Here is a 9,576-nt window from a genome sequence, read left to right on the forward strand (position 1 = left end):
CACGATCATTGGATTTTATCAAATTGATTCTAACGAGAATTATTGTATAAACACGAGCTTATAACTCTAGTATGTCATTTGATTGAAAAATTATTATACAAAAAAAAAACGTTATAAATTTCATTTGCTTTAAGATTGATTTTGTATCCGTAAACTGTAGTCCAACTGAAATCTAATTCCATGTCATCGTTTTTACGCAAGTCAGAACGTAAAATTGAACAATTATATATACATACATGTTGACAATAGTCTACTTTTTAAGTTGTAGTAAACACTAACATGAAATTAACAATAAAGTAACTGTGTTGATTTTTATTATCTAATTTCGAAAATTCCAATTTTACTCAATTCGAACTACTATTACTACTATTGCTGGATATCGCTTGTACATATAATACACATGTTGAGAAGAGAAGTGGGAAAAGTGTACGGATGAAACTCGCTCATTTAACATAATATTCGTACGATTTTCATACTTTGTCGAATTTTCACGCATGAAGCTTGCGACGAGCGACTGAGTTCTGTAATAGATATACAATTTAGGAAGAAATAGTACGCCGGGAGCAATAGCGTTCGCAAAATAGGTTTCTACATATCTATTTTCTCTAGAACTTTCCTACGAAATTAGCTTAAAAAAAAAAGAGATACGCCGCTGTACTTAATTATTTAATTCGCTTCGATGTGACAACATCAAAGCGCCGATACTACGTAAGTGTAGATGTATGTATGTACCATAAAGATTCATTTCTCGGGAGCGGTGTTCCGTCACGTATTGTTTTTCTCAATCGTGCGTCTCCTTCTGATCTTTAAGTGGCATATCATTTGTAAAACTTCTCGATTAGGTTTACAGTTGATTGAGTATAAAACTGTATGCATTTTAGCTCCGTCCCTTATGTGTTGTGCGAGTGCGCGCGCGAGGTGTAGGAGTAATATAAAATAGAACAGGTGGGTGTGCGTTTCTGAGTGGCCTTGTCCTTAAAGTCTGTGACACAGTGCGTCAGCCCTTCAGTGGGGGTTTTGCTCTGCCTACTTGTTCTGAATATTATATATTAGTTTTATAAACATACTTATAAATATATAAATATATATATATACACACAAACAAACAAACACACACACACACACACACACACGCACGCGCGCGCGCGCGCGCGCGCGAGGATATTGATTAATGATAAAAATGCTGTATATATACTTTCTAGCGAATCAAGGTGTGAAAATAAAAATGTATTTTTATTCCACAATGTGCTTTTAGAGTTTCTCTGTCGTTCGTACATTTCAAACGCTTCTATAAAGATGTAAAAAGAACTTAACGATATTATTCTAATTAGCCAGGTAATTTTAGTTGGCTTGTGAAGTAATTGTTCTATGGATCTCAATTTTATAAGCAGGATACATATGTCTTTATTATAAATACACACGTTGTATCGGAATTATTATCACACACATTACACAGGATTTTATTCTTGTTGACAATTTTGTTGAGGATCGCAAGTCGCGTTGCCGCCAACATGATTAAAAAGTCGGTCCTTAATGATCTGCGCCATTAAACCGTGAATAACTTCAATGGTGGTTTTACAACTGTCTCTGGTCGCTTTTATGAGCTTCTCGACGGTGCTACGATCATGGGGATCCGTACCACCAAGGACAAATCCTCTGCCCAATGCCGACTCCGACTGCTCCAGTTTATCCGACAAATCGAATATTTGGCCAGTGGTGTAATCCGCATTGGTCAAAAGACTGGAAGAGCTCAGAGTGTTCACCCAATATTTGTTCCACAGTGAGTCGAGCAATCGTCTGTCCAACGAAGATTTGAAGTAAGACACTTCCAAAGAGTAGTATTGTTTGCAATGAACGCCAAAATCCTCGATTTTGTTCAACGGTATTGTCTGATATTCCGACGGCTCTTCGTTTGCTGGTTTGTATCCCTGCAAATATATATTACTGCAAAAAGTGTCTCGCAACAAATACAAAATAAATAATTTGAGTATTGAGGTAAAGATATATTTCAAATCTCTTTGATTTCTTTTCTAATTTTTGAAGAAAATAATAGATTAGTGAATCTGAATATATATGGCTTGATATACCTTCGGGTAAGTTCTGAATGCACCCAGGCAAACTTTGCCGGCGGAGATCGTTCTCACAGGATCGATGACAATAGCAACAAATGGTTCTTGAAAGTTTTGATTGAGCATTTGGGTGGACACATCGATACCAGACAACCAACAGCCATATCCAGGATGGCTGTGATACCAACCAATAGCATTTTCTTGTCGACCGACCTAAAGACCATATTATTATAAATTTTAGGTTGTTTTTTTCTATTACGTTCAAAGCAGTTTTTATAGCAAAGTAGATGTACGCACTTGTTTAGCTGCTTCTATATAAGCTGTCATATATTCGTAAGCTTGGGCTTGAGCGTTTACTCTAGTTTCCGTTCCCTCAACCGGCAACGCAAAAGAATCCATCACAATCATTGTATTTGCTGCTACTTTGCCAAGTAAAAGGCCCATCACTTCTAGCGTTCCTCCAGATCGAGCGTGCATAACCATTTTTAATAAGGCTAGTGCTGATATTTTTATGTCTTTGAAGAAGTGAGGGCTACAAACGAGAGAAAGCAATAAGATAGTCAATGCTTTTAATTTTTACAAGTTAAAAATCATTAGTATACTTACTCCTTTTCCCATGGTTTGGCAGTTAATATATCCTGTTGCTCTTTTCTGTCATATCTGTAAATTTCATCTATAGTGCTAATGGTTTCAACATTGTTCGATAACTCCCATGTTTTCTGAGCAATACTATTTTGATCAGATGCCATTCTGCTATATGCTAAAGAATACAATCAAATCAATAAGTATAGAAATAACAATAAGTATAGCTGTATAAAACGTGAAATCTTCTAGCGACATTTTATTGTCAGGAAGTGATGCTTGTTAACAAATGCGAGCAATATGTATTGCTTTAAACGTGACAAAACAGAGTTTGAAAATATAAATAAGAGAAAACTGTTACATATTGTGATATTTACTAAGGTGTTGCAACAAAAACGTTCCCAAATAAATAATTTTTTTACACTGGTGAGGTTAAACACCGAAGAATACTAAACTGTCAACCGTTAGTATAATTATTACAAAGCGCATATACTAACTTTATCAATTGTCTCTTTCAAATTACAATCGCCAATTTTAGTAATTATTTATACATAGCTTAGACAATAGCGATCGGATTATTACGTCCTTTATGCTGTTTACTATACTTCACACTTATGTATAGTTAGGATGGTTAGGATCACACACACTTGTAAACGTCAATTGTACTTCGGCGATTTATGTGAAAACTTTCACATACTGCCGCTAGATGACGCAACGCGCAGGTTTCGTTTTTCGGCGGCTCGAGTGAAGTCACGTATTATAAAACTTTTGTTTCTTATCTTTATATCCACCAGCATACGTTATCAAATGCCGAAAGCAATACGACTCTCCGTGAGGTTTACATTCTTCATATCTATATCTTGAGATCTTAATATCTTGAGACGCCAATGATGCCGACCAGTCATCTCATGTTACGTTCGCAGGCTTTGTAGATGAACACAATAGGCCTGATACAAAAGCAGTCGGTGTTCAATCTATTGCGCAATGCATTGATTACATCCGGTAGATGGATGCCGTGACGCCAATATTTTGCTTGCAACGATTCTTTCATAAGAAGAAAAAAAACGCTACGACGCGGTCCCGCTTTTCCGAAAGTAGGGTACATGTGTTTTCGGAAAAAAGCATGTGGCCGATTGGTTAAGCGCATTGCTCGTCTAGCGCGCGCGGCACACATCGCCGTTCGGCGTTCAGTCGTATCTCGTGCGAGGTAGTGCGAGGTGAGAGACATTTAGGGTCCGATCACCGTGACGACGACGACACGCAACACGTCGCAACCAGGAAGTTTTTGTGTGATTTAGACGGTTTCGTTGTCGTGTGTTATACTATTTATAAGCGAATGACACGATGGGACGGCTGCTCGCTTGTTTTCGTTACTGCCTCCTTGGTGATACGATTCTCCTCGGCGTAAGTTACATCCACATTGTTATGAATCTCTTACTGTATCATCGTTTTCTCTAGCGATCGTGAAGCCGAAATATCGACCAAATCGTACGACTAAACGATCGGAAGATCGTTCTCGTCGCGCAGCTGTTGCCGCACCGTGTGTCTCTCTCAGTCGGGATCTATCTGAGTCGGCGTTCTATTATTGTGATCAATCGCACAGCTGCTCGAAGATCGCGCGTGGTTTTGCTCGGGAAGCGGCGCCAACCCGGCTCGCAATTTGTGTGCTTTATCGTGGCGCATGCCTACATGCGTGTGCGTTTGTTGAGCAGATTGTGCGGTCATGTTCCAATAAAGTTAAATTAATCAAGTTTAGCGAAAGTAAATCAAATCACTTGAAGGGTTAATCGCTTAAAGAGTAAATAAACTCGAAGGGTTTTGATGGAATTGTTACAAGCAGGTCGTTTAATTCGACAAACGTGAATTTTCTCGTTAAAATTGATACATTATGTTTGTTTGCATTCATTAGTACGATTTTATCAAAACTAAATTACTTGAAAATTTTTGAAATGCATAAACAACTTGATGTAGAATTAATGATACATGATAATTAAGGGTGTAGTTCCAAAAAGCCCACACCTCAGATTTGTTCCAAACTACGCTTTTATTGTATTTTTGCGCGCTGATTACGAATATGATCATGCCGATTGGCGACAAGGTCATTTTCGAAGTCAAAACTTAAAAAAAACTAAAAAATTATCGTTTTTTTAAACATTATTTTGATAAATATTGATGTAACAAAGAAATGTTTCAAATAAAAGTTGTAGCTCTTGAAAAAATACATCATTTATGTCGTATGCATTTTTTGCATAGAACCAATATTTTTCGAAAAAAATGAGATAATAGGAAAGACGCTCCCCCCACACTACGCAGTGGTTTCCGCTCTTTCGTAGGGCATCTACGTTTACATTTTTCACACAAAGCGAGGGTGAGCGTTCCAACCCAAACCCGTGTGTCTAGTTTTTCAGTAGTGGAACCGTCCCGAAGGGGGGGGGGGGGGGCAGAACTTACTGCATCCACGCATACACTTTACAACGCATTATCTCATTTTTTTCGAAAAATATTAGTTTTATGCAAAAAAATGCATAGAACATAAATGATGTATATTTTCAAGAGCTACAACTTTTATTTGAAACATTTCTTTGTTACATCAATATTTATCAAAATAATGTTAAAAAAGTGATAATTTTTGAAGTTTTTTAAGTTTTGAAAATGATCTTGTCGCCAATCGGCATGGTCATATTTGTAATCAGCGCGCAAAAATACAATAAAGAGCGTAGTTTTGAGCAAATCGGAGGTGTGGGCTTTTAGGAACTTTATCCGATTCGTTTTTCAGATAATTTTTTTTTTTTTTAGTTATATAAAGAGCCGCATCCAAGAAGCATACAAAATTTTATGGTGCTCGATTTTATAGTTGATTTTTTGTATGCACCGATTAATGAGAGGTGACGAGAGTTGAAGGAGACACTTCGTAGTAATTGCGAAGCAACCTTAATTAACACTTTCAATTGTAATTGTGAAAGTATCATTGATACAATGCGACAATTTCGAAATCATAATAGTGATAAAATTGATCTTTTTTCTTCGAAATTTTCATTTGCTTTATACATTTAGATATTGTGCATTTTGATTCTAATAATTTTAGTAAAAGTTATTTACCTGAACAGGCACCGCGGAAGTATTTTTCATCTGAGGGGGCAAAATTTATGAAGGGGATACATAATACATTTCTTATATGTATATGTATGTAACTCCATTCAAACACCATATAATAGGTCACTCAGTGGGTAGTATAAATGTGCGAAAAATATGCACAGATTTTTTGTTCTAATTAACTCGATACGCTTAATTTTCTTCGTTATATAGTGAATTTAAATTAAAAGAGAAAAAAGTAAAAAAAAAAAAAAAGAAAAAAGAAGAAAAAAAAGAAAAAAAAAGAAAAATAACCCATTGAGCCCTTCAGGAGGGATTGATTTTATATATTAGTAACTATTGGTTGTGATATAGCTGCAATAGTATCGAAAACTTCGTCAGTTTGTTTTAATCTTAACTACGTGACATCTTGCTTTTTTAGATAAGTTTATTTATTCTTTATCTATGATAACTTCGGTTATACAGTCTGATAACAACTTACGCATTGCCAAAACGAATTGACATAGGAAGTTCGAGAGAAAGAGTCGCGTGAATAATCTTGAAAAGTTGGTTTTTATCTCGAAGTTTATTGTGTACATGATTATGACAAACGATTAAAAGTTATTACAAAATCCTTATAATGATTTTTTATAACAAATATTTTTCAGCTATTTTGTAACAAAATATCTAGAATACGAATGTTGAAATTATAGAATGTTGAATATTAATTAGAATAAAATTAAAATTCATAATAATAAAAAATATAAATAGTTTGCACACTAAAAAAATTACAATAAAAAAAATAAAATATCGCAAATGAGTAGAAACTAAATATATGAAGATATAATAATAGAAAATTAAATAATTCTTAGTATGCGTGAATATAATTTTCACTTCTTTAAAGTGAAATATTTGTATATGTAACAAACTTTCTTGCAGTGCAAAATGTTTGAAAATATTGAAAAAGTTTTTTTTGCAGCTTTCCGGGATAGCCGTGAGTTTATTTGCCGGCTACTTTATTTATCAGCTGTATGAATATCCACTCACACCTAGTAACGTGCACGGGCCACCGATCACCTTGCTGGCGATGGGCGTTATCACCTGTGTGATCGGTTGGTTTTCCTGGCAATTCATGAATTTTTCCAATAAAGGCCAGGTTATTATTGTAAGTAAATTTCTATAATGTTTAATTAAGACGAAATTAAATTTAATGTGTACTTAATTGTTTGTTTGTGCCCAGTTTACTGTAGTGTTGGCGATCATCATGCTGGTTGAAATTGGTGTCGGAATTTGGGCCTTGGTGCGACACGAACGAATAAATTACAAAAGTATATCGTTCGCGCACCACGAAAAGACCATTGCTCTTGCAATCACCGATCAAAAGCATATTTGGGATCATATGCAGGCCAAGGTGAAAATTGCGTCTTTTTAAATATTTAAATATTATTTCGCTGCTAAAATATCCACTAACCAGTTTAATGGTATATGATAAGCGGTTATGCTGCATATTCTATAAAGATTCAATTGAATTTTAGTTACAATGCTGCGGAATAGACGGATCTAATGACTATCGTGGGATAAGCACGATTCCTTGGTCTTGCTGCAACATGAATATGACCGACGGCGATAATGTCGCGGGTAGTTGCGTCAACCTCTACAAGCATGGATGTCAACATGTGGTATTAAATCGGACCAGATCAATTCTCCTTTACATCTTCCTGGTCGCGTTAGGTTCCGTGTTACTACAGGTACGTGCATCTCTCTCTCTCTCTCTCTCTCTCTCTCTCTTTGAAATCTCACTCATTAAAGCAATCAATCAATCAATCAACGCGCGTTCACATGCCAATTAATTGCAGGTTTCCTTTCTTGCGTGTACAACTTGCTACGCTAGAATCTACAGAGATGAGAAGAAGAAAACACGAATGTCTCTGCAAAACTCAAGAGAATTGGATACTAAAGATAATCTGTTATCACATCGATTGAACTTGCGCTCCACCGAAGCAGTAACTCCGGCAGCTCGTGTTCATTATCATGAATCACAAAAGATGGAAACGTGATGTCGCGATGTTATATCTTTGTGATATAAGAAATAGTGACAATATCAATGCTGAACAGGTGTAAGAGTAAGATTGTTTTTGCTATACAAGGTGTTACAAGACGTATCAAAAAATATTTTAATAACGTGGATTCTTCAATTAATTTTAATGATCAATTAATTAATCATTTGAGTTATCAATTTGTCAATAGCATTATTATTTATCACAACGTTTTGATATTAATTTTCTTGATAAACAAGTTGTCTTCATCAAAGTTTTTGTTATAATTTATAAAAAAATTTCAGTATTTAGAAGATATGTATATGTTTTTGAAGACAATTTTTTAATTTTTTATTGCATCTAAATTGAAAGACAATATACTCTTAATCCACCTAGAAATTTATTTCTAATTTTTTGATAAAGATCTCAACTCGAACACTTTGTATAAAAAAAAAGAACAATAATACTTCAAGAGGTGCTAAACATCAAGGATCATCATATTCTTACTGCCGCTTTTTGAGCAAATCGATATTTCCAACTGCGTTAGTAATATACTTTTTTATTTACGTTCCTAATAGCGCCAGATCATTTTATTTAAGAAATATCACTTTATCGTCGTAGCGAGCGTAGTATTATATTCCATAATCCTTCTTTATATTTTCGAGGTTTTTTTGTTTGATTTAATTTGTACTTAAAACATCTTTTGAAGTAGTTATTAAGTAGTTATTTAAATGCACCATACAACGTGTCACGCAAGTAGTGATGAAATTAGTAAAAATAGAATAGCTGATATGCGTCATTCTCGTATCTTGTATTATCTAAAGATACGAGTGACTTTTGTGTTGAAATGCAATCAGAAAGAATGAATCTATTTTCAGAGTAAACAGAAAAATAGCTTTATTGTTGACGCAAATACAGGTTTTTCTTGTTTTTCTTTTTTTTTAATTTATATATTTGACGTTTCTTTATGCCATTATGACATTTATTGATATGGACGTTTCCTTCCGATTGTACAGATTGTCTTCTATTCTCAATATTAAAATGTCAATATATGCAAATTTTTCGTGTATGGAAATTTGAAAAATGTGTGCATATAGTAATAAAAATTGTGTGTATGCAATAATGATAAATGCAAACTATTTTATATAAAAAAGGCGAATGTTTGATTTTCTTGGTTCATGGATGTATAATCATTTTTATAAGATAAATGTATTTTTTATAAGAGAAATTCTGATTTCCTGACATCATTCATTAACAAATTTTGCTTATCGATACCTATTCCTTTTTCAAGTAAATTTGAAGTAAATTGATTTATAGTAAATAAAAACAATAAATATATATCTTGCAGGGAATATACATATTATTTAAAACTAATTTATTTTATTAAATAATTTTTTCAAATGTTGCATTTCTGATTTTATTTAAAAAAAACATGTCACATCATTTGATATGCTAATAAAATGATATTTCTTACATATTTTATCGAGTATTTAGATAAGATAATATTACATGAAAAGTATCAAGTTACAATTAAGTATCATGTAGTTGCTTCTGATTTATCTCCTTGAAGTATATCTTTGTGATGTAAAATTGATCATCAATGATTCATCACATCAACATCTTTCAGTCATTACCAGGTTTATCGACTTTTTATTTATTTGATTATGACTTCATTGATTAAAAAGTTGTTATTTTATCATGTAGAAAGTTTTATTTGATAAAAAGATAGAAACACAATGTGTTAACAATAAAATAAGGTGAATTGAACGACATTTGATACGTCATTTTTTCGTGAATCGTGCATTCGGTTAACTTCG

General features: G+C 33.9%; 2 protein-coding genes across 2 annotated transcripts; one reads left to right on the forward strand and one right to left on the reverse strand.

Moving 5' to 3' along the window:
* Positions 1–1,214: 1,214 nt before the first annotated feature.
* CSN5 (COP9 signalosome subunit 5) lies at positions 1,215–3,322 on the reverse strand. Its single transcript, XM_012363075.2, has 5 exons — positions 3,149–3,322; positions 2,676–2,829; positions 2,367–2,601; positions 2,088–2,282; positions 1,215–1,928 (listed from the first exon to the last, which is right to left on the reverse strand). The coding sequence occupies exons 2-5, from the start codon at positions 2,816–2,818 to the stop codon at positions 1,461–1,463; spliced, it is 1,041 nt and encodes a 346-aa protein (XP_012218498.1). The 5' UTR covers positions 2,819–2,829; positions 3,149–3,322; the 3' UTR covers positions 1,215–1,460.
* Positions 3,323–3,603: 281 nt separating this feature from the next.
* On the forward strand, positions 3,604–8,987 carry LOC105669882 (tetraspanin-36-like). The gene is made up of 5 exons (XM_012363077.2): positions 3,604–4,055; positions 6,703–6,888; positions 6,964–7,134; positions 7,259–7,471; positions 7,580–8,987. Exons 1-5 carry the CDS (start codon positions 3,996–3,998, stop codon positions 7,778–7,780), a joined length of 831 nt encoding a protein of 276 aa, XP_012218500.1. The 5' UTR covers positions 3,604–3,995; the 3' UTR covers positions 7,781–8,987.
* The last annotated feature ends 589 nt before the right edge of the window (positions 8,988–9,576 follow it).

This window comes from Linepithema humile, chromosome 1 (genome assembly GCF_040581485.1).
Source record: "Linepithema humile isolate Giens D197 chromosome 1, Lhum_UNIL_v1.0, whole genome shotgun sequence".
In the NCBI taxonomy this organism is placed as follows: domain Eukaryota; kingdom Metazoa; phylum Arthropoda; class Insecta; order Hymenoptera; family Formicidae; genus Linepithema; species Linepithema humile.